The sequence below is a fragment of the Hemicordylus capensis genome, chromosome 6 (assembly GCF_027244095.1).
Source record: "Hemicordylus capensis ecotype Gifberg chromosome 6, rHemCap1.1.pri, whole genome shotgun sequence".
Taxonomy (NCBI): Eukaryota; Metazoa; Chordata; class Lepidosauria; order Squamata; family Cordylidae; genus Hemicordylus; species Hemicordylus capensis.
The window spans coordinates 153674086-153698987 of record NC_069662.1 but is presented as its reverse complement, the minus strand read 5'-3'; the positions used below and the strand labels follow the sequence as shown (position 1 = coordinate 153698987).

At 43.3% G+C, this 24902-nt stretch overlaps 1 protein-coding gene across 10 annotated transcripts in view; it reads left to right on the top strand.

Annotated features, from left to right (window-relative positions):
* ZMYND11 (zinc finger MYND-type containing 11) overlaps window positions 1–24902 on the top strand; it is a 156547-nt gene that overhangs the window by 119320 nt on the left and 12325 nt on the right. For all 10 annotated transcript variants that reach the window (XM_053260963.1, XM_053260965.1, XM_053260959.1 and 7 more), the window contains 9 exons: window positions 13722–13799; window positions 14367–14459; window positions 14879–14966; window positions 16548–16603; window positions 17742–17819; window positions 18969–19087; window positions 21556–21763; window positions 22976–23044; window positions 24604–24876. In XM_053260963.1, coding sequence (XP_053116938.1) covers window positions 13722–13799; window positions 14367–14459; window positions 14879–14966; window positions 16548–16603; window positions 17742–17819; window positions 18969–19087; window positions 21556–21763; window positions 22976–23044; window positions 24604–24876 — 1062 coding nt within the window. The remainder of the gene's footprint in view (window positions 1–13721; window positions 13800–14366; window positions 14460–14878; window positions 14967–16547; window positions 16604–17741; window positions 17820–18968; window positions 19088–21555; window positions 21764–22975; window positions 23045–24603; window positions 24877–24902) is intronic.

The following is a 24902-nucleotide window of genomic DNA, read 5'->3' as shown; positions in this document are numbered from 1 at the left end:
TTGGCACTGAGATTTGCAGGTGTGGGTTTCATGTTGCCGGGAAGTGCCTTTTTTGGAATGCACATGTTGAGTGGGCTAGCCTAATGTTGAGGTTAGCACACATTCTTCTCCTGATTTCTTTCTCATCAGGCCATGAACTTGTTATTTTGAAAGACCACCCCTTGGCCATCAAAAGCTGCTTCTTGCTCCTCCAGTAGAGGCAGCGGCAGGTGGTCATGCTTGGAATTGCAGCTGCCAAATGGCCAATTGAGCTTTCTGCATTTTCCCCTATCATCTTGCAACGAGCTTTTCCACTCAGAGCTTACTTTGCCATTTCTGTGTGTCCCCCCCCCCACTCCCACCAATATATTTGCTCCTAGTGCTGTCATTGTTGTGAAGAATTGAGTTGGGGATTAATGAAGCAGGTATTATTTATTTATTTGATTGATTGATTGATTGATTTCTATACCGCCCTTCCAAAAATGGCTCAGGGCGGTTTACACAGAGAAATAACGAACAAATAAGATGGAACCCTGACCCCAAAGGGCTCACAGTCTAAAAAGAAACACAGGATAGACACCAGCAACAGTCACTGGAGGTACAGTGCTGGGGGTGGAGAGGGCCAGTTTCTCTCCCCCTGCTAAATAAAGAGAATCACCACATTAACAGATGCCTCTTTGCCAAGTTAGCAGGGGTCCAGAAGCAGAAGGGTCCCTTGGGCATCATGAAATTGGCAGTAAACCATTTAAAGGACATTTGTCAGTCCTGAACTGCCCCTGCTCTCCCCCCACCCCCACCCTTTCCTGGCAGTCCCTTGGCTAGGAAAGGCAGTTCAGAGTAGTCCTATAATAAATGAACTTAGTAACTTTGGACTGATATACACATGATACAAACATGTCCATCAATGTTAGGTTGCTGCTTGATTCTTATCAATAATGGGTGGAGGACTTTTAGTGAATTTGAGTGGACAAGGAAGAGGTGCTTGACCCTTCCTCACCTTTCTCTCCCCCCCCGCCCCGAAACTGCCTCTCCCCAGTTGTGTTTCCCAGTGGAACTCCAAGACTGGAAGTAATCCCCACCAGGAGGACAAATCGCTAGGAAGAAACAGTTTCAGGTGCAGGGAGTGTAGCCAGGAGAAGGGTTTAGCATCCCAATCCTACTTGCCACAATTGCAGATTAAATCACCTCTGACCCCTCATTTTATATTCAGCATGGCTTGAATATAATCATTACATCAAGCTGTAGTTGTTCATCCAAGAGCATATACATATGTGTGTGTGTCACATGCAACTTAAGTGGGCAATGAAATACTGACTTCTGCTCCACTATTGACATTTTTTAATTCAAAAGATGAATAAGATTACTAAAATCCATTAGCAACACCAGATTACCTTGGTTGTGACTAATATTTGGCTGCTTACATATTCAGGATTTAGCAGCATGTGAGTTTTGACATCCGTTTTATTCTTTGATCACTCTCTCATTGAGGTTCAACAAGGATTTTTCAAGGATGTTTCAGTGTTTGTATTTGTTACAATGTATAGGAAGTTCCCAGGCATACTCCCATTCAGATCCTGAACAGCTGTGGACCTAACCTACAACTACATCAAGTACCTGCTACTCAAGTCCATATTTCGGAACTTATACTTACTGGCCGACATTTTGCACTTTGGGATGTCGGTGTTAGTGACCCACTGGGGCTACTGTGCAACTTGAAAGGCAGTCCTGGGGGTGTTGCAGAGGCAGGAAATTGTGCATTGACCTGAAAAGGTATGTGGGCACTTCTATTGGAAACATTGGTCATTGCTCAACTTCCTGCCTCGGCAAATCCCCCAGGGCTGCCTTTCATGTTGCACAGTAGCAGAATGTCAGCGGCTTCTACATAGTGATGAAGTTAGCCTGAAAATCACAGGCTCCGTTTACAAAATTGCCCAGCTCAAAGTTCTCGCTTGTATTTTGAGGTGAGCTCCCTTGCTTCCAATGTTGGTTGTAGTTTAACTTGAGGATATTAAAACTATATGTTTTAAATTACATAGGAGTGATGGTACCGTGGATGGGTTTTTGTTTTTGTTTTTAAATTTAGGAGTAAAAATACATTAAACATTATACAAAAACATGTACTTTTAATTTTTATTTTATTTTAAAATTTTAGGCTTACGGGTGCACTTCTGTAGATGGATAAATTTGACTGTGGGCTACATGCTGCACAGCCGTCCAGCAATGTAGGGGACCTGTTGGGCCTGCTACACAACTTCAAAGGCAGTCTTGACGGCGTAGTGACGAGGCTGCTATGAAAGGACTTGAATGCGCTTTGGGGCAGCAGCATAGCACTCCTTCCCCTTCTTTCCCATGGAAAAAGGAAAACTGGGCACCCAGCCCCAACGGGTCGCTTACCTTGGTGGAGAGCTGCACAGAATCTAGCCCAATAAAAGCATCTTAAAACTTGCTTATTCTGCCCAAGTGAAATGTCTTTTTCTTCTTCTTTTTTTAATGTTCATGCAGGGGTGTAAGCCAGTTTAGAACTCTTGATAAAAAGTTAGCTTTTTACCAAGTGTTCACAGCTTATTGCTTGCATTTGTGATTTGAGATGAAGGGAGTTCATCCATTACTACTTCTGAGCTGTGACTGCATTTACACTTGGTATTTCAGTTCCCGCCCCCCCTTCAGAGTAAATTTGGAGCATTGCTGTACAATCCTCGTGAATTCTTCTTAGCACTGAGAGGCTGCTAGACTGGCCCATATTTGATCCATATGTTGCCAGGAGCTGCATATGAACCACCGTAGGGTGGTTGCGTCCACTCTATTCTTTCTAGCATTTCCATTTCAGTGGATCACATGGGTTGGACAAGCTTATATTGGAAGAAATCACATCACATGCGATTCAGTTCCTTCAGATACTAGAGGGAGTGACATTTGAGCAGCCTGGTTACAATGGTTGATGCTGCATGAACCAGTTCTGTATTTTTCAACCCCAAGAAGTCTGTTCTGGGATAAGGATCAAATCACCCATGCCCCAGCCCCTTCTCTTGTATGCTTTCAGGTTAACAGATTGACTAAACGTTGTACAGTCCTAACCTTAGAGTGAGGCTGGGATTCTCATTAGGTGGGAATGAAACATGCAGCTTTTCTATTCATACTAACCACAGGTTTAGGATCTGCTGCATATTTATTTCCATTTGCTTTATTGCCATGATGATTAGTTAATAGATTCTCTTCTGATTTTCTTTTTACTAGAGAAATAGAATCTGGTACAGTGAGCACCAATATTCTAATACTTTTTAGAGGCTTGGATGCTGTCCAAAGGTTAGGAAGGAACTTAACTGTCCTTTGAAAAGGCAGTCAGATTTACTTAGTATTATCAGCAGTAAATAAACACATTCAGCTAAAGTTAATAACTGAAGAGAATAAATGAAAAAAGCTTTTCTTTAGTAACTTGCATCATCTTTCAGCTTGAGAATTTCAAGCTCACAATGTCAGGAAGGAACACATGTTTGCATCCTGATTCCCTGGAGGAATTCTCCAGTACTGCAACCTTATATAAGGATTGCCCCAGTAATTCTTCCAAGGTCACCAAATCCTTGGTTCTTGAATATGTTGGTTCTGTCACCTTGTTTTGATTACACAAGAAATGGGTTTAAGGACCATTGTCAAGGATTCTTTTTCCATTAAAATGTGTTATTCCTTGATAGGATGAACATGTAGAGCAATTTCTGGGATCCTCGAATTCAGAAGTACTTAAAACTTGGCCTGGCATGGCATTGTCTGCTATTGGCCATGAGTGTGAAACTGCTGAAAGACAGAACTTTGTATTGTTGAAGTATTAATTGTAGGGCTTGTCAGTGCTGGCTTGACATTTTGAAGTCATACTAACTATGAGAGCTACCTCAATATTGTCCTATTGAAAAAGGTTGGGAGTGTTGAAGCCAACAGACAGATTGCTCCAGAGTAATCTCAAAGAGAGTTTGGTGATTGCATTTCCCCTGCATCTTTCTAGAAGAAGCTCCTCCTAGACAGCTTTAGGTCATATGGTTGAATCATTAATGCTCAGGCATTCTGAAGTCCAGGTCTGAACATGGGTAGTGTGCCCAAAGCGGGTCTGGAAACCCCACCACTGGTGTATCAGTCATTCTCCCATCTGTGCTCTTCATGCCTAGGACAGTTATCTGAAGAGATTAATGTGGGGTATCTCAACCTGCTGATCACGGAAATACCAGTGATCATGCTTAGGGTGTTCACCTCTTCAGAGAAACGTCCTAAGCGTGGAGAGCACAGATGGGAGAATGATGGACATTCTACGGGTGGGATTTCTGAACCCACTTTGAGTGTGCTACCCATGTCCAGTTCCTGGATTTTTTAACACCCGAACAGGGCTCACGTACTATCTTTTTAGATCGTAAAGATGAGGACTGTATTTGTTCATTGTTGGCTGTTTGGCATAGTCTGAACAATTTAATATATTATTCGAAAACTGCTGTTGATTTGGTCTTGGGTAGAATTGATGTGGAGTGATTGATGGATCAGTCCCTGGAGGCAATACCAGAATGTTCACACACAGTTTCTGTTTAATTCTGGCTAATTTGCCAGTAGTTTTTGATAAAACTACCCCACACTGAATAGGGTATATTTTTCCAAAGCTGTTAGCAGTGTAATATAGTACCCTAGTGTGGTATGCCTCCTAAGAACTGACTCTTAATTTGAAACATGGCTGTTTTCCTTAACATTCCAGCGGTTCTGTTTGAGAGCAGCTTTGGACCCCAGACTTGGTGATAGGAATCATGAATGTTTCCTTCTTCTGGCTGTTTAGAGCAGAACAAGAACTACTAAAGTCTTAATTTTCACAAATCTAATAAGCAATTCTGTTTGTAATGCCCAGGGAGTAATAGAAACAGACATATTTATTCTCAGCTATGTTTACTGATAAGAGAAGGAGAGAAAGAAAACCATCAAACAGCATTGCTTGTGATTTGCAAGTGATTATACTTTTCCAAATGTTGCTGGGGTTTGATAGATAGAACCAATGTAATCCAGGTACTGCTGTGATTAAATATAGGGGGGCTTATGGGATTCTCCCCAGCTGAATTTCTTCCTGAATTTTGGGGTTCTAAATTACTGGAACCTTTTACTCTAGTGGGACTGGTAATACCAGAATTTATGGTTCTCCCTGTTTCTTGGTTCCAGAATTGGTGTGCTCTTTAATTTATTTTTACTCTGTGCTAGAGTGCTGATGAATCCTTGCAAAAAGGCAAAGTAAAACCTTAATAACAAAGGAATAAACATTTCCCTCCCCCCTGGAAAGCAGGTTCTCTTTTATTCTTGATTATTTTTTTACTTATTAAAAGGCTTAAAAGGACTCTAGTTTTACCCCAAAGGGCCAATTCAGAAGATATTTCTCCTCCTCCAAATGGGCTCAAATGATGAAAATGGGGACACACCGTGAATGTGCATGTTATTTCTTTCTGGCATGTCCCGATGTCCTCCCAGATCATGGGGGTGGAGGTGGGGTGGAGGTGGAGTTCATTAGCGTTGCCCCTATACATATGCCACAATTACGACTTTAAATTAGTATTTCTTCGACATAGTCTCTGTCTTTTACACAAATGAGCTATGCGCCTGCGCAGAGACCTCCTCAGAACCTAACAAGCTCAATTCTCCTGCTTTGGGTAGGAACCCTGCCCCCAGCCACTATATGCGGCTGCGCTACTCCTCATCCCCTCAATCTTTCGTCATCCACACTTCAGTAAGCATCGTGGAGTCTGCAGCTCGACAACGAGTAGGATCTATCTTTCCCTTTGTTTTTTCTCCCTGCTGCTTCAATTTTCTTTCTTTATTTCTTTCGCGTAGTAGTGGTTTTGTCTTGGCGTTTTGATTTGTGCGGGTTTTCCCATTCTTTGGAGCTCCAATCCCGGCTGGGACGGATATACCGACGTCTTCGGTCTCGGTTCAGCCTAGCTCGCCTTTGGAGGAGGATTCGCTGAAATTGGTTCCTGCTCGGGTTCACTCGAGTAGAGAACACTCAGTGGCGTCGGATGAGCCTGGATATGCTTCATTGGAAGGCGAGGCCTATTCCCCTTTGGCATCGTTCGCATCATCGAAGGCGCTAGGAGCGCATCCCTCTTCGGGACCAAAGTGCCTGTTGGGACTCAGAAGAATGCTCCTCCAGTTACAGACAAGGATCGGGCCTGGGACCATCATGAGCCTGCATATTCAGATCGGTACCAGGCGTCTGAGCACTGTTCTCCCTTGGGTGCGGTTGAGCCTTCTTGTGGTGCTTGGTGCCTGGACTCTGGGTCATGTGGTTGATATCAAATGGACTATTGCTCAGATTATGTTAGGCTCCAAGATGGCCCTCGTTACCTGGAAGGCCCCATGTATGGGAAATCTGGAACTGTGTGAAGCTGGCGTGGGCACCCCTCACACTCGGAAGGGAGGCCGCGTTCCCGCTTGCCACAACGCTTCCCTCGGGATCGAAATGAGCGACGTGAACCATCCTCTTCGCCTCACATGCCACAGCAGACTGCTGTGCCTGTCCAGGTGCTGCCTGCAGAGCTTCCCGCTTCGGTACTGGGTAATCCGAGAAGCAAACCGGGCTCCTCTATGGGCTTGATGTCCTTGGCCCAAGACTCTTTGGCTCCTACAGAGTCAGAATATGAGAGCGATACTAGCTCTTACTGAAGGTGTTTCCCGGGGCCGTCCCCACTCGAAATCCAGTCGGATTCAAAGCCCGTTTCCCTGTTGGAGGACCTAAAACCATGTCTGCGGCCCACATGGCTTTGGCCCTTGGCTTGAGCCTCAGTACGCAGCAGAAAGGGGAACTAGACCTGTTGTTCAGCCTTATCGATTTGGAGGCCAAGGTACCGGCTGCTTTACCCCTGAACTCGGCATTGTTGGGGGTCATGCGGGGTCATTGGAAGAAGCCGGTGACTCTTTCTCAGCCTAATAGATGTTTGGAGAACTTTTATAGGGTGCTACTGCAGGATGATACAGCTTTTCTGAAGAATCATCCCACCCCAAATTCGATAGTCATGGAGGCATCCCTGCAAAGGACCAGTGGTCACAGCCAGTTGGCACTGAGTGATAAAGAGGGCAGAAAGTTGGACTCTTTCAGGAGGCGGCTTTACTCAGCCTGAGCCCTTCACTTAAGGGTGGCCAATTATCAAGCTTATAATGCCCACTATAACCACTTTCCGTGGGAAAAGTGGGTCCATTTTTGGTTCTCCTACCACAGGACAAGCAGGATCCAGCTAAAGCATTCCTCCATGAGGCCATTCAGGTGGTAAAACAGGAGCTATACTTGGCTCGGCATTTGGTGAAATGCACGGCTAAGGTAATGGCCACATCAGTGGCACTCCAACTTGCTTGGCTGCGTTCGTCGGGATTGAACTATGAAGCCCGTGCTAGGGTCGAGGACCTGACCTTTGAGGGCTCTAGCCTCTTTGCGGAGCAGATGGATGACACGCTCGAGAAAGTTCAGAAGCTGAGGAGCACAGCGTGATCCATGTCATATTCGTCGTCAACTACCAAACCACAGAAAACTGCAAGGTGCTGGCCTTATCAACCATAGAAGATCCCTTCTCAACAGCAGTCTCCATACGAACGTTCCTTTTGTGGCAACAAGTTCCAGTCAAGATACAAGTCGGGCCCCCAGCCTAGTAAGCTGGCCTTTCAGAAACAGCGCCCGGACACTTTCCAAAAGAAGCAATGACTCGGGGCACTTCTGTACTTGCCTGGTCCCATTCTCAGTGAGCTGGGACAGAGTGACCATGGACCAGTGGGTCCTTACAATCTTACATTTGGGCTACACCCTGGAGTTCTGTGGAACGCCACCTGTGTCCAGAGTTGTAATCACTCTGTACACTCCAGAGTTGGGTGAGGAGGTTGCCACCCTCTTGTCAAAGGATGCAATTGATAGAGTTGCCAATCTGGAGCGTCCTGGTTTCTATTCCTGGTACTTTATTTTGCCGAAACCGGATGCAGATTGGCATTCTATTCTGGACCTCAGGGCCCTGAAGAGACATTTAGTCTACAAATGTTTCCGGATGCTGTAGGTACCGACCATTATGACCATCCTGGAAAAGGACATGTGGATGGTTTTTCTAGACTTTAAAGACGCCTATTGCCATGTCTCGATATGCCCTCAGCATTGATGCTTCCTGCGCTTCCAGATTGGGGGGACCCCTTTTCAATTCAAAGCCTTGTCATTCAGTCTCATGACAGTGCCAAGGATTTTTACAAAATGTCTGGCCCTGCTGGTGGGTTTCCTGCAGGAACAAGGGTTGCAGGTACTGCCATATTTAGACTATTGGCTCATCCTGGCGAGCACCAGGCGGTCGGTCCTGGATGCTCTCGAGATGGTCGTGGATACTCTGCAGGTTCTGGGTTTCCAAATCAGTTTCAAGAAATCTCAGTTGGAACCGACCCACAAGAGGGGTCGGTTCATAGGGCTGATATTCAACACAACCTTGAAAATGGTCTTTCTTCCGGACGCCCGCATAGTACTCTCTGTAGTCTGGCCATCATTTTCTTAGCTGGAGGCCCACAGACTATGTGCTCAGTGCAGCGCCTACTGGGGCATATGGTGGCTACCACTTACGTGCTGCCTGAAGTGCACCTTCGAATATGAATTATTCAGAGGTGGTTCTTGGACGTATTCAGTCCCCTTTGAGATCCGGGCCATTTGGAACACACACACACACACACACACACACACACACACACACACACCCGCGAGGTGCTGGCAACTGCGGCATGGTGGGCTGAGTTGAGACATCTGAATGTCGGCACCCCCTTCCAGGCTCCCCAATCCCAGTAGGTGCTTACGACCGATTCATCGGAGCTCGGTTAGGAGGCGCACCTGGAGGAATTTCACCTGAGTGGACATTGGTCCCCCAGGGAGAGGGCCTGGCACATCAGTTATTTGGAATTGCTAGCCATATTCAATGCTCTCAAGGGGTTCTTGCTGGTGATTGGGGATTGCTCGGTGACAATCCAAACAGACAATATGATGGCAAAGGCCTATGTCAATCGACAGGGCGGCACGTCTTCAAGGAGCTTTCTGTTTCTGTCTCTGGAACTCTGGCATTAGTGCGTGGCACATGCGGTGTCACCTCAGGACTGGGGTGTTCTCGGGGACATATTTGTAAAATGGGGAGTCCCGGCTCTGGGCCTTTTTGCCTCCTAGGAAAATGCCCTGTGTGCTCTCTTTTGCTCCAAGTGAGGGGAAGGCGAGGGCTCTCTAGGTGATGCCTTTGTCCTATCATGGATGGGTCCTCTACCGTAGGTGTTTCCCCCGTTTCCGCTCATTCTGAGGGTGCACCGGGCCAGGGCCATCCTGATAGTCCCATGGTGGCCCTGAGGCGATTGGCGGTGGACTGGTTGCTCCTTCCCACCCTTCTAGACCAGCTGTCACAGGAGAGGGGACGGGTGCTCCACCCGGATGTTCGGCCCCTTCATCTGACTGCCTGGAAGGTCCTGCCGACTTTCCACTGAGACTCAAAGAAGTTTTGGTTGCAGTCAGAAAGCAGTCCACGCAGAAGTCCTATGATCATAAGTGGATTCGTTTCTGTTTGTTTGCTGTTTCTTTGCATGAGTTTGATGCATTTAATCCTTCCGTACAAAACATATGTACATATCTGTAGTCCCTTAAGGAGAATGGTTTAACGGTGTCATCCTTTACAGTACATTTGCTGCCATTGTGGCACATTCCCCAACAAACCAGCCTTCATGGTTTAAGGACCCGGTGGTGAAAAGTTTCTTAAAGGGTTTGTCCCATGTTTTGCTGGACAATCCTGTCAAGCCACCGGCCTGGGATCTGTCTATGGTTGTAGCTGGTCTGCTACAACCTCCCTTTGAGCCTTTCGCTTCAATTGAACTTGGAAGGTCTCCTTTCTGGTGGCCGTTACCTCCGTTAGGAGGGTGAGTGAGTTGTGGGCCCTGATGGTTGACCAACCATACCTTCAGTTCCACAAGGACAAGGTTGTGCTCAGACCAGATGTCCAATTTCTTCCTAAGGTGGTTTCTGTGTTTCAACATTCGTCACCGCTCACTTTACCTGTGTTTTTCCAAAACCCTTCCTCTGATGCAGAGAGAAGGTTGCATCGTTTGGACGTTGGAAGGGCTTTATCCTTCTTTGTACAGAGGTCTGCTGAGTGGAGGAAAACTTCCTTGTTCGTTCGTTCTTTATGATGGGCCTCATAAAGGTCTTCAAGTTTAGGCCCAATCCCTGTCTAGATGGGTAGTTTCCACAATTGAACTCTGCTATCAATTCGCTCATAAGCAGTTGCCTGCGACCGTTAAGGTGCACTCAGTTAGGTCCATGGCGGCCTCTTTCGCTTTTGATCGAGCGGTCCCATTGGATGCTATCTGCCAGGCAGCTACTTGGGCTTCGCCCCACTTGTTTATCCACCATTATGCTATTGATGCCAGGGCACAGAATGATGCTGTATTTGACAGGAGTGTTCTGCACTCCATTTTCAGTTGATGTACTTGTTTCTGAAATAAATTTTTATGGCAGTTACATATTGCTTCTGTTGCTTCCCTCCTCCTTGGGTGCTAGCTTGTTGTGCTCCCATTTGTGTAAAAGACAGAGACCACGTCGAAGAATTACAGGTTGCTTACCTGTAACTTTGGTTCTTCTAGTGGTCATCTGTACTTTTACATGCTCTCCCGTCCTCCTTGCGGGATCTACTGAAACTGGACTCCGTGACTGAGGGGATGAGGAGTGGCACAAACACATATAGCGGCTGGGGGCAGGCTTCCCGCCCAAAGGAGGAAAATTGAGCTTGTTAGGTTCCGACGAGGTCTCTGCGTAGGCGCATAACCCATTGGTGTAAAAGTACAGATGACCACTAGGAGAACCAAAGTTACAGGTAAGCAACCTGTAGTTCTGGTTCATATAGGGGGTTGTTCAAACAACCCGTGCGCACACAAATGCGTGAGAGGATGTCGAGATGTGTTAAGACATAAGGACATATTTGCTCATGGCATGCTTTTGTTTTAATCAAATTGGCTGGTTTGGTGGGGAAAAATATGGTCTGAACTAGCCTAAAGATTTTTTTTTTCAATTCCATTGAGTTATTCGTTTATGTTGTTCAATAGAATAAATGTATTTTCTTCTGGGGAAGTGAAGTATTTTTAAATATACAGTATATATATACACACACATACATACTTTGCACTGAAGCTGTGATGCACTCCTACAGAATGACAGCATTACAAAAATAACTGAAAGGAATAAATGTATTTTTCATCCAGGGAAGTGGGATCTCCCCCGCTCCCTCCCTCCCCCAGCAATGCACTATGTCAACATCAGCAACATAATATCGATCATGGAATACCATCAGTATTCTAGCATTTGCCTGTCTTTCTGGAAGCGGAATTCAAAGCATAATAGAGCGTAACTGTGGGAATCCACTTATACGTTGGTTTGATCTTGACTGTTGGAAAGTTAGAAAACTAGTTTTGATTGTTCGACTTTGAGACTAATATAAAGCAGGCAGTGTCATGTTGAATCTTACAGATTCACTAATGCTTAGTGAAAGGCCAAAATTATTGCTGCCAGTTGTAGCAACACACTGAATTTGATTTACAATACTGCAGAATAGTCACATTTTCTGCATAGTACCGCTGAAGCCATAGTGGTCTGAGGATTCCAGCCAATATACCGAGCAGCTTCCATTCTTTAAAAACCGAATTCGGAAATGGCGGCTAACACAGCTGTGCTAGGCATTTACAACAAAGATGTTTTGGTTTAAGAGCACTCTTCTGGCACAATGTTTTCTATTCCTCTAGCTTGATAACGTGAAATGTGGTATAGGAATGTTAGTTAAGCTCTGAGCTTTTATAGTGGGACTTTTGGGTTTCAGAATCTGGGTTAGGTTCAATGGCAACTGAGGCACAAAAAAACAACAATAAAGCTTCCAAACAACAGTGACCCTCCCAGATTTGTACTAGATAAGGCAACTTACTATGTTATGGACAATTAAGAGCACAAAGTCAGGGTTTCATAATCTTGTCTATGAGAAGATGTAATCTTCAGGCACTTTCTACTACATGGGCACACGATTTTTCTTTCTTAAATGAGAACAGGAGGCCGCAGTGCACAAGGACTCTGGTTTGTATCCACTGAGGTCAAAACACACAGCTAGGGATGTGCACAGACCCATGCGGGGAGGCTCAAAGGCAGGGGTGCTGCTTTAAGAGCAGGTGAGGGTGCATTTAGCCCTCCTGCTGCTTTTCCTTCACCAGCGTCCATTTTTTTTACCTCCCTGCCACCCCATTGTCCAGATATGACTGGAAGTCTCCGACGTGCCTGCGCGCGCACCCATGCCGGCGCACACAAGCGTGTCGGAGACTTCTGGTCATATCCAGACAGTGGGGGCAACAGGGTGGCAGGGAGGTACGCTGCCGCCCTGATGGGCTTTGAAAAAAACGGATGCCGGCAGGGGAAAGCAGCAGGAGGGGTAAGTGCACCCTCCCCTACTCTTAAAGTTAGACACACCCTGCCATTGAACTAGTTTGGAGGCCCATAAAGAGCCTCCAAACCGGTTCTGTGCACATCCCTACACACAGCTAGCATAATATAAACAAAGAGATCATTCACACAACTAAATCTGTGTTCTACTTGGGCTTAGGAGCTGTGTGTGCTCCCAGTTTTCGGTTGTGTGGAAGCAGGGTAGGTGGAGAACCTGGGTAGCCCTTCCTCCTACCTTGCTTCCACACAATCACTTCTACCCAGGTTCTCCTCCTACCTTGTTTCCACACAACCAAAAACTGGGAGCACACACAGCTCCCAAGCCCAGGTAGAACACAGTTTTTGATTGTGTGAATTTATTTTATTTATTTAACATATTAGTATAATGCCCAAAACGAAGGTCTTTGGGAGGTTTAAAGTATGTTATTTCATTAATGTTCTACTCCCTTTATTAGGAATAGTTAAGAACCAGTGTCAGGTTGGCCCTTGAGCATATATAAATGCTATTCCGTCCCTGCCACACTCTAATTTTTTTGACCTGGTGGTGACCCCATCTTACAATTCCATGAGGGAACTGTTTCTTTTTGCCAGGACTCCAAAGAGCCTTCATCTCTTTTGCTGCCATGATGTCAACTCACTGTTCTTTGATGAGGTCCCTTTTTCACTTCTCTGTATCTCTCAGTTAATACTTCTTACTTGATTCAATGAGATGTTGCCTAGTCATACTTTACTGAGGTATACTTTTCAAAGTATTGTCCTTATCAGGTTCTGGCTGCTGTAGTGTGGGTGGTCAGGCTCTCAGCAGTGTAACATGGCATACAGAGCTTTGGAGTTGCACCTGAGAGACCTAATTTAAATACTAGTTAAGTGCCATGTAAATCATTACGCAATAGCTTAAGTATAAACTTATCTTGAGTGTCTTTCTTCGGTTTTTGATGGGAATAAGTTCTGTACTTCATATGTGTATGTGAGAAAGAAGGCTTTGATAGAAAGAAAGGACTCATAGTCCAACATCACTCCAGCCAAATTCCTGACCAATCAACCACTCATTAATTTTTTGTCCTATTGCTTTGCTTATCAGACCTTTAGCTATTAGTCTTAAAGAAAAGGTGTTTATAGCTTGTTAGGTAGATTTACAGCTGAAATGTTTATTGTTGGGATTTTTAACATCTTTGTATGGTAGATTTTTTTAGGGTGGTGTGGGCGGGTGGGAATTACTTGACATATTTAGTAGAAGTCAGAATTCTGAAAGTAAGCTCCTGTTCTTTACCAGAGCATCAAGAAGAAGAACACAAGCAAGCAAGAGATGAGCACATATTTACGCTTCATTGTCTCTCGTATGAAGGAAAGAGTGAGTGTTGACATGTAATTTTTAATATATTCTTTAGAGCAAGGTACCTCTGATTAGCATTACTAGATTGCAGACTGGTTGTTCTCCCTCTGCCTTTAAATTTAGTGCTGCTTGGGTATATTTTATATACTTTAAAACAGAATCCATACATCTGTTGGTTTCCATGACTGAGAATATTGGGGGAAATCTATTAAGGCAATATGAATTTAAAATGTTTTGCTACAAAAAAAAATGGGAGGGAAAATCAACTGCAGAAATTACTAGAAAATCCACCCCACCCCACCCCCATCCCCAATTCATTTTGGTTTACAACAGTTTGCTTTTGGGGGGCAAAAGTCACTGCTTAAAACAGTGACTTTTTGGATATTCAGTGCAATCAGATATTTGGATTAGATATATTGGAAGACCCTCACTTACCGTCATGCAGTTTTACCTGCATTTGTCAGAGGGGCAATCTTTTGGCTCCTTTATAGAAATATTTTTGAATTCTCTTAATGCTTTCCCGTTATGATACGTCTTCTGAAATTCAACCAGTTTCTAAACCGATGTTTTGTGGTGGCTTTTTAGGCCATCGATCTAAACAAGAAAGGCAAAGACAACAAACACCCAATGTATCGTAGGCTGGTGCACACAGCTGTTGATGTCCCAACTATACAAGAGGTATGTTTCAATATAGTTTGTGCTTTGCCATTTCAAGAGAGTTTAATGGTGATTAAAGTTTCCATAGAGGTATGTGCATGTGGATATTTATCCCAGACCAATCCCACTCCAAGAGATCAGATGGTTTTTGTTGTTGTTATTGTTGTTGGGAAACCCTATATGAGTAGACCCTGACAAGAAGCAGTTCTCATGAGTTTATCAAGCGGCAACCTCTTTAGATGTCCTAGTGGGGGCCTTTTCACTAGAAGTTGAGAATTGAAGCTGGTATCTCATCCTTACAGTGTCTGTTTGCTATCATTGTGTTATGTGGAGTTCTACATTTTGAATTCCCTTGACAAAAATCATAATATAGAAATGTCTGCTTGTGAATTGTTGGCAGCTCTAATGCATTTTTATGACCACATTTTCAATCTGTTTAGAAAGTAAATGAAGGGAAGTACAGAAGTTATGAGGAGTTCAAAGCAGATGCTCAGCTCCTTCTACACAACACAGTGATTTTTTATGGAGGTATGTTTGAATGGATTTGAGTTAATGTCTTTAAAAGGGTCTTAAGCTGCCCACATACTCTGTTTAAAGTGATCTGAGAGTAGGGTGGGTTATAAATAGGGATTAGCCTAACCTCTCCGTATAGTTTGTTCCATTTCTGCCAATGTTCAGGTAGCCCTTGGAAAATATTCATTGGGGCCATGGAATCTCCAAGCAAGCCCAAAAAGGAACATATTGGAAGAAGCTGCCCAAGGAGTCCCTGAGCTAGCCAGCCCACAGGAACTTGGCTGAAGAATGCTCCCCAGCCTCATGCTTGAGTGCACTTGATAGTCCTCAGCTAGTCCAACTTGTGGAAGCCCAACCCAACTGAGCTAAAATTCAACTGGCCTCCTTTTATATATCCTATGTAAGCTCACCCACAATCCCATGTGGCTGTGAGGAGGGCAGGGCTTCTGACTGCACAGCCATGCTAGATGAGGTAGCGGAACTTCTCCAGAAATACTTTTAGAGCTAGTTTCAAAGCCTTATAGCTCAAAGGCTTAGGAAACTACTTCCCCCACTCCGCAACCAGTCTCTGAAACATCCACTTCTCACATAGGTTGCCTTCTTTTCAACAGGTTGCCTTCTTTCCCCCCCAAAAAAAGTTTGACCTTGCTGAAAGAGCAATGTTTGCCATGAAAGTCAAAACAGAGAGATCTACAACTCAGCCCTTATTTCAAATCTGAAGCTGCTACCATTAGCCTGCAGCTGTGTCTCTTCCCCTTCGTTGGTGTGCTTCTTAATGTGGGAGGAAGGAATTGAGAATATAAATAAAGAGTTGGAAGAGATCAAAGCAAATGAAACCCACGCTGGCGAGACCAGCTATCTGCCAAGTCCTCTACAGATCAGCCTGCTCAGTCCAAATTACAGTGTGCCACAAACTGAGGCAACAGGTGCAGGATTGACAGGTGTTTTCTGAGCTAATAGCTCAAGGTGTCCTTAGTGAGCCAAGTCACATACTTCGAAGTGAATGGAAGAGGCAAACATCCCTTCTTCAATATATTGGTACACTGTGTGTGACCGTGGTGTTTGCTGTGCTACACAGGTGTTCTCCAGTATGAAAGGCCTAAATATTCTGGAATGTGTACCAAGGAGCCTTAATTGGCTGTGAGTATGCTGCACATTTAGGAACATTTCCTTTGTACTGCACATATTGCTGTAGGGAACATTGGTGTCAGTGGACAACATGACGGGCAGACTTACGTTGACATTAGGGGTCTGCCGGGGCTCTTGTCCAACTTGAAAGGCATTCTTGACAGTGTGGTGTGACGAGGCTGTTGCGGAACAACTTAAAACTCTTTCCCGGGCAGTCACATAGCACTCCTTCCATTGGAAACGCAGTGTGACAAATATGAGAAAGTGCTGAGCAGCTGTGAAGCATTGGAGCAGAAACTGCTAGTTAACTGACAGAAACGTATCCAGCTCTACCTTAAATCCTGTGATGTTTTCAAGCCAAAGGAAGTGAAACGAAGAAGAGATTGCATATTATCATTGTATGAACAATCTACAAATTCTTAGTTACGGTGTATTGTATGTGTGATCGGAGTTGGTTTTTATTCACAGCGGACAGTGAACAAGCTGATATAGCCAGGATGCTTTACAAAGACACCTGCCATGAGGTAAGAGACATCTAGCAAGATAGGTGACAGGCATTTCCATTTAGTTTCAGGATAATCACCTGTCCGTTTCTAAATTTATTAATCTTTAGACCATCTTTAGTTTGCCTTTCCAATAAAATATTTTCAAAGTGGCTTACAAAGTGTTTTAAAAACCAAACCAAAACAGTTAAATAAGAACAGTGTTTCCTGGCGGCAGCAATCCCATCAAGAGCCCAACGGTCATCACGTTTAGAACCGGGAATAGTGATAAGGGAAGGGAGAGGTGCCACCATTGAGAAGGTCGTATTCCTGGTGATCATCCACCTCTCTTCAGAAGGTGGGGGCACCCAGAGTTGGGTTCCTAATAATGATCTTAATACCTAGGCAGATTCATATGGGAGTAGACAGTCCTTTTGTCGTTTCATTCATCTGGCAAGCTGCCCAGGAAATAAGGAAATCTCAGTGTTGCACTTAATGCAGTATTAATGGCCATGAGTTAGATGCTTTTGTGTGCTTTCTGAATTTTACACTTTTAAGCTTTAATAATATGTCTTAGCAAACCTATCTACCATTCTGTCTTTCAAAATCGCTGTGGGTTCCAAATTGCTGTCACTTGTTGACATAGCTGGGTTTTAGAAATCATGCAAACAGAACAGTAAAACTGCCAATTTATTTTCAAGCACTTTTTAAAATTATAGTTCAGTGTGTGAGAAGTAGCTGATTAGTTAATGGAAAGAAGAAATTAGGAGTGGTGTTTTAGATCAGCCTGGTGTGTTTGCACATATCTAGACCAGAGGTGTTTGTCATTATCTGACTGATTCAAGCCTAAAAGCCATATTCTTGATTAAATTGAAGAATCACAACAACTTAATTATTATAGTCACCACTGATATATTTTGCTTCCATAGTCAAATTATTCTGGGCTTTTAAAAATCCTTGTAAATTATTCCCATATATGGTTTATTCAGAATATCAAAGGAGCTAAATAAAACACTTATTTTTATTTATAAGGCTAGTTTATATTGTAAGGTCAACCTTTGCTTTGTTTGTATGACTAATATGATTCTGTTAAGCGCAAAGGACAGCATGAAAATCTTTTTTAGTTTATTCTCCAGCATCACAGAGAATCTATCATTGAGACCGTTTTCTTTTTTTTCAGCTGGATGAACTTCAGCTTTGCAAGAACTGTTTTTATTTATCGAATGCGCGTCCTGACAATTGGTTCTGCTACCCTTGTGTAAGTTTACATTGTCACATTGGTTCTTCACACAACTTGCAATTAATATCTGATATTTACTGTCACAGGATGCAGTGACTGATAGCAACTTAAATGGCTTCTTAAAAGCAGTCGGCAAATTCATTATACATAGGTCTGAGGACTCTGTGGAAACTTCATGTGCAGGTCACCTCTGAATACCAGGTGTTGGAAACAAATACCTGTAAACATTCAGATGCACCCATTCTGGACTTGGATCATAGCTTTGGCTCTAATGTGGCAGCTTCCTGCTGCACACAAAGCGTTTCCCATTTACAGGGGAGCAGGTATGCCCAAGGATATGGAACTCCATATGTGCATCAGAGCCCCTGTTGGACTTTGGAATGTGTTACTTATTTTCAAGCCAAATTAAACAAGACGTCTTACATTTAAACTCGCAACCTAATCCTTAGACTTGATGTTGCACTGCAGAAGTGATGATGTATAAACCATGCTAACTGGGCAAAGAGGCACATTTCAAGTGGTGATTCTCTTTATATTAAGCAGGGGAGAGCAGCAGGCCCGATTCAGCCCCAGCACAGCATCCCTCGAGCGACTGTGCTGGTGTCTACCTTATGTTTCTTTTTAGATTTTGAGCCCTTTTAGAGATGGGACCGTCTTCTTACTATTATTCATTTTCTATGTAAACTTCTTAACAAACTTTTTTTTGTTGAAAAGTGACATATCATATCTGCTGCTGCTGCTACTGCTACAATTAATAGTAATAGTATTGGATATGGGCCACCACAATGTCCCAAAACACAATATGTTGGCAAGAGTATTTAGGATTGAGCTGTTAGGCCAATTCTTATGATGCCTGTATATAAGACATAGTTGAACACTGTCATGGGCTTATTTTTATTTATTATTTTTCTGTATAAACTGCCCTGAGCCGTTTTTTGGAAGGGCAGTATAGAAATTGAATTAATAATATTAATAACAATAACAAAAACAATAACATCTGTCTTACTGTGTAAACAAGAAATAATAATAATAATAATAATAATAATAATAATAATAATAATAATAATAGGCAAATTCTATTTTGGTTATGTGATTGAAATATTAATATTCAAACTCCCAAACCCAAAATACGGATATAAATGTGTGCCATGTTTCTTTAATTCCCAGATACCCAATCATGAGCTGGTTTGGGCTAAAATGAAAGGTTTTGGATTCTGGCCTGCCAAAGTCATGCAGAAAGAGGACAATCAAGTTGACGTTCGCTTTTTTGGCCATCACCACCAGAGGTATCTTCATTCTCGCAGCTTCTGAGGAGCATACCTCATTTCCTGAAACCCAGCTGAAATAATCGCAAACTTTGTGGAACATGCTTTTGTCACATCCACTTGCATGATCTTAGAACTCTCAAAACCAAATCTCAGAGATTGCCAAGCAACGCACATGAGATTCCAAGAGCCACAGGGATGCTCTTTGTCTTCTAAATAAAAGAACAAGACTTTTTAAGTCTGTCTGTCTTAGTTCTCCAAACAGCAGTCTGAATAAAAGAACTGTACTTATCATTGTGGGGCATTCTAGGCACATACAAATTCAGATGTCTTTAGTGGTTGGAACTGCAAAGAGGTCTGCCTTGTCTAAGGAGTTCACTTTACATAACAGGTCTCTCTCCCTGTTGCACAACACAACTGGATTGTGCTTAGAGGCAAAGCAAGAGATGAGGGTTGCATAGAACCATTCCACAGAGGGCAGAACACTGTCCACATTGGGTCATGAGCAGCCACTGGAGGATGTGAGAGCCTCATGTCAGGACTGGGAGAGCCCAGCAGAGAACTAGAAGCAAGGGAACAGACCAGGAACTGGGGTCAGGAAGTGAAGCCTGAAGCCAATGCTGAAACCAAGGGTCATAGTTGAGCCGACCAACCAGGAGCCAGGGTCACAAGCTCAAATCAGAGTTGAAGCCAAGCAGACAAATCAGGATCAGGAGACAGACTGAAAGTCAGAGCCAGCATCGGGATCCAGTCAAGCAGAAAACAGGATCAAAACAACCTTGAAGCTGAAGCAAAGCCCAAGCCCAGGCAGAAAGCCTTTATGTCCTAGGGTGATCCAGTGAACAGCCTGGCTCAGCAGGGCCAGTCCAGGGCCTGAGGATGTCATGCCTGGCAAGGTTGTAGTAGTTCAGCTGATGAACAGCAGGAAGCAAGTTCTCAGACCCTGAACTGGCCCTACCGAGCCAGGCTGCTCGTTGTATCCTTCTAAGACAGGAAGGACCTCCAGTGACTGTTGCTAGTGTCTATCTTATGTTTCTTTTTAGACTGTGAGCTCTTTGGGGACAGGGATCCATCTTACTTATTTATTATTTCTCTGTGTAAACGGCCCTGAGCCATTTTTGGAAGGGCAGTATGCAAATTGAATGGAAGGAAGGAAGGAAGACTTCTTGCCTGGCAAATACCCTCTGGCAATACATTTCATACACAGAAATGCTGGAAGTTTTAAATTACTATCAGGTAATTGTTCTTTAAAAAAAAAACAAAAACCTATATATGGTGTCAAAAAAACCCAAGGAAGCACAAATCCTGTGTCAAAAAGACAAAATGTCTGCATCTATGGTAATTTATACAAATCATTGTGTTGACTGATACCTCGGCTGATATTGCACTAGCACAATGAGAGTACATACTTTAAAAGTTGCGCATATGTAATAAAATTGTGCTCTGGAATGTTGCAAAACCACTAGTGGAAGAGCTTCTCGGGGACACATTCAGGGTAGCAGCCTTCTGCTAGTGCAAGAGCTTGTCTGAAACGGACACTCCATTCTTAGCACTAGCACAACGGCATTACGTTAGCACAGCATGAGTCTGAGTATAGGCCAGTATAGGCCAATTTTGTGATTACATAGAGCCTGAGATCTTATTCAGTTTGGATTCTTCTTCTTCTTTTCTTTTTTGATTCACTATTGTGTTGTGGCAGATGGATAGATAATGTCGAATGACAGATAGTTATTATGTAAGGCTGCCTTGTAGTGAATCAAACTGTTGGTCATTCCATAGCACTGACTAGTCTGATTGGCAGCAGCTTCCCAAGGAGGTTGTGTCTGGAAGTGGTCTTTTGCAGCTCTGATACCTAATATATATATTACTGGAAATACCAGGGATTGAACCTGGAAACCTCCTACATGCAAAATGTGTTCCTTCTTAGGTAGAAAGGAGCAAGTGGAGGTTCAAATATAAAAGGTATATAGCCAGAGCAGCGTGGATGCTACTTCCCTGTGCTGTGGTCCCGCACAGCAGTGTCCTGCTACATATGAATAGCACAGCTACATGGGCAGACCCAAGCTCCTTCCCACTCATTTGGCACCTGGCAAGAATCATACCACAGGGACAAGAGTCCCCTGCCATCGCGATTGGGAAGGTGGCTGGCATCTCTGTCTGAACCTTGCAAGCTTTTTCAGACACTGCCTGCATATTTTCAGGCCTATGGCCACAACCGAATGGACTAGTAGCTTAAAGTAGTAAAAGCAAATGAAAGCTAGGATGAAATGAAAATTGTGCATGTGTGGGAATGCAGACAAAAGGTTTTACAGTGTGCGTGTGCGTGCACGCTTGCTTGCAATTCTACAGACTCTTGGTATAAGGAATATTCCTATGAAAACTGCCCTAGATTATTTATATGAATATAATGAATATGACAGATATTTATATACTGTATATAACATGCATTTGAGCCTTCTTCAATGTGTCTTTAAATCCGCATTGTGCAGGGCTTGGATCCCTTCAGAAAATATCCAGGACATCACAGTGAATATCCATCGACTGCATGTGAAGCGCAGCATGGGCTGGAAAAAGGCATGTGATGAGCTAGAGCTGCACCAGCGTTTCCTCCGGGATGGAAGATTCTGGAAATCGAAGAATGAGGATAAAGGAGAGGAGGAAGCAGAGTCCAGCATCTCCTCCACCAGCAACGAGCAGGTGAGCAGTCCTGCAAAACTCTTCCTTCCTTCATTTGACAGCTTGTGGATGCACACAAAGCCAGGCCTCTGCTGCAGTCTTCTAGAACAAGGAAGAATCTTCCTGCTGCTTAGGGTTCTGCCCGAAACACGTAAATTTCAGGTTCTGCCCAAAACAGGCAAATTCTGCACCAAATTCTATCTCCAAGGAAAACCCCACCTTTTGTAACCCAAATAAATTCTGGCCATTTAGCAAGTTTGCATATATTTGCTAATTTTGCATAATTTATTGTAGATATACCACCTGATATGTGTATTTCTAGGCAGTGCACACAATTTAAAACAAATCTAAAACGGTAAAAACATTTGAATCAATTTCACAGAATAAAAGCATGTAAAATAATTTCATGGGATAAAAACAAACGGTTTAAAATAAAAATTAAAATAATGCTTTTGTTTCCAAGACAATTGATTCCCAAAGAATTTGAACAGTCTGGGCAAGGACTAGGAGAATGAAAGAGAAGAGTGTAGGTAGATCTGGGGCTCTGATCAGCTGTAAGACCAGACACTGAAAAATAGTAGAGGGGAGAGGGAGCAAAAAACTGTTATGCCACATGTTCATAAAATTTTAGATTTGGAAGGGTCCTCATAGGTGGTCTTGTTCAGCCCCCTGCTCAGTACAGGAAACTGTGGCAGCATCCCTGACAAATGAATATCCAGTCTCTGTTTCCAAACCTCCAGCAAGAGAGAGTCCACCACTGCACAAGGCAAACTGTCCCACTGTTGAACATCTCTTACAGTTGAGAAATTCTTCCTAATGTCTAGCCTAAATCTGCTTCCTTGTAGTTTCAATCCATTGGTTCTGGCCCTGTCCTCAGGATCAACAGAAAACAAGTCTGCGCCTTCTGTGTGACAGTCCTTCAGTTCCTACTTTGTTCCACCTCTGTCTTCTGAGTTTTCACCAAGCATGTGGTTTTAAGCTTTTCTCCGGAGGTACAAGAGGAGCTTGAAATCTGATGTAAAAAAACAAACGTGGCATTCTCTGGTTACCAGATGATGCATGAGATACCAGATTCTGTGCTTACCTGTCAGCCTTGCAAAGATGTGGAATACCCACAGCCATGCTAATGATGTCTGTCTAATGCATTAACAGGCAGTTCTGATCAGCAGTTCTGAACTACTGTGTTAGGGCACTTGAATTAATTCTGTCTTATTTCTTCAAAAATATCTCCAGCTGAAGGTTACTCAGGAACCAAGAGCAAAGAAAGGAAGACGTAATCAAAGTGTGGAACCCAAAAAGGAAGTAAGGAACAGCATAATCTTTTATACTTGCACCTGAGGATAAGGCAGAACAAAATCACAAATTATATCATTTCTTTCTGATTGTTCCCACTATTATTCAACATTTCAGGTGTTACATGGAACCACAATTAAATCTTGTTTCTGTGCAAAGTCCCCACGCCTTGAAAATGTGCTCCCTCTTTCCCTGCCCACACAAGCCTTGGCAGATTTATAAACAAATCAAGAGGGATCCTAACATTCAAACTGACCTATTAGTTTTATTCTATTTGGTTCTAATCAACTTCCTTGACAAAAACTGAGCTTGGAAATCCACTTCAGACCTTGTGTTCAGATTTTGGTTTATTTCAAGGAAGTTGGTTAGAATAAACCAAAATGAGTTCGATCAAAAACCATGACCAGTCTAGGTTTGTCAAAAATAGAATTCTTCCAAGGTTCATGTGGACAAGGGAAAGAGGAAGATGTTCTTCCAACACTTTGAGACATTGCATGGAACCAGAATTTAACTGTGTTCCATGTGACATTTGAAGCAGTCCCGCATGTAAATATTAGAAGTGATTGAACACTTTGAACAGCTGAGCTGTTTTATAGGATTACATTACCAAAAAACTGCTCTAATTGGTCTTGCACGTTTACCTATATTCTCTGATTGGACCTTTCTTCTACTCTTTGATTTTTACTTTTAATTTTTTTTACTTTTTAATATAAGTACAACATACTGACATTTCATTAGGAATGGATTCCAAAAAGCAATATTCATTTTGTCACTTAGTTGAACAGAAAGCAAAAGCTTCCATGTAATAGTCTATGTAATATTCCGTGTCTTGGTGCAGACATAACTCTGTCAATCTCTTAACCATGCTTAAGAAGTGGAGAGCAGGCCAAGGGCTCATGTAATCCCTCCTCTTTGCGTTGCCTTTATCATGATTTTGCATTACATTTGAATTGGTGCTAACCATGGTTAACACAAACCAGGGTTCCCTTCTTAATGAGAGTTTGAAACCAGGGTTGGGAACGTGTTTGTAAAAGGCAGGAAGATGAGGATGGAAGCATGCAAAACTTCAGCTTGCTCCATCTCCTAACCATGGCTAAGAGATTGGCAGTGTTACACCTGTACCAGGCCTTTGTGCATTCTATAGAAGAGTTATATTTAAATATATATGTGCATATATAATGCATTTGTAAGGATTTATTTATCTGCTCAGTTTCATAAACCATTGCTAATTTATGTGTAGTCAAAGTCAGAGTTATCTAGTTTTTCTTTTTGGAAGACTACAATGCTTATTGTTACTGTATAGCTAACTCCTACACCAACCTGTGATTTCTTTCTGCCCTTATTAGATAGTTAGACAACAGCTGGCCTGGTGATCTCTGTTAAATATTGTAGCTCTATAATGCTGTATAGCATTAGCCCTTTGTTTTCAGAGGGGTATGTAAGGATATGTTCATACCTAATGTATACATTGCTCTAACGTATTCCAGTCCTTATCTCTGGGGATGCAGGTGGCTGTGGTCATCTTCAGCTGGCCATTAAGATGAGTCATTCTTGTTGGTCGTTCCTAGGAGCCAGAGCCTGAAACTGAAGCTGTTAGTTCAAGCCAGGAAATTCCCACCATGCCTCAGCCTATTGAAAAAATTTCAGTCTCAACCCAGACCAAGAAGTTAAGTGCCTCTTCTCCAAAAATGCTGCATCGGAGCACCCAGACCAATAATGATGGAGTGTGTCAAAACATGTGCCATGACAAGTACACCAAAATCTTCAGCGACTTCAAAGAAAGAATCAAGGCCGATCACAAGAGGGAGACGGAGAGGGTTGTGCGAGAAGCTCTTGAGAAGGTAACTCCGATTTACTAGGTTTGGCT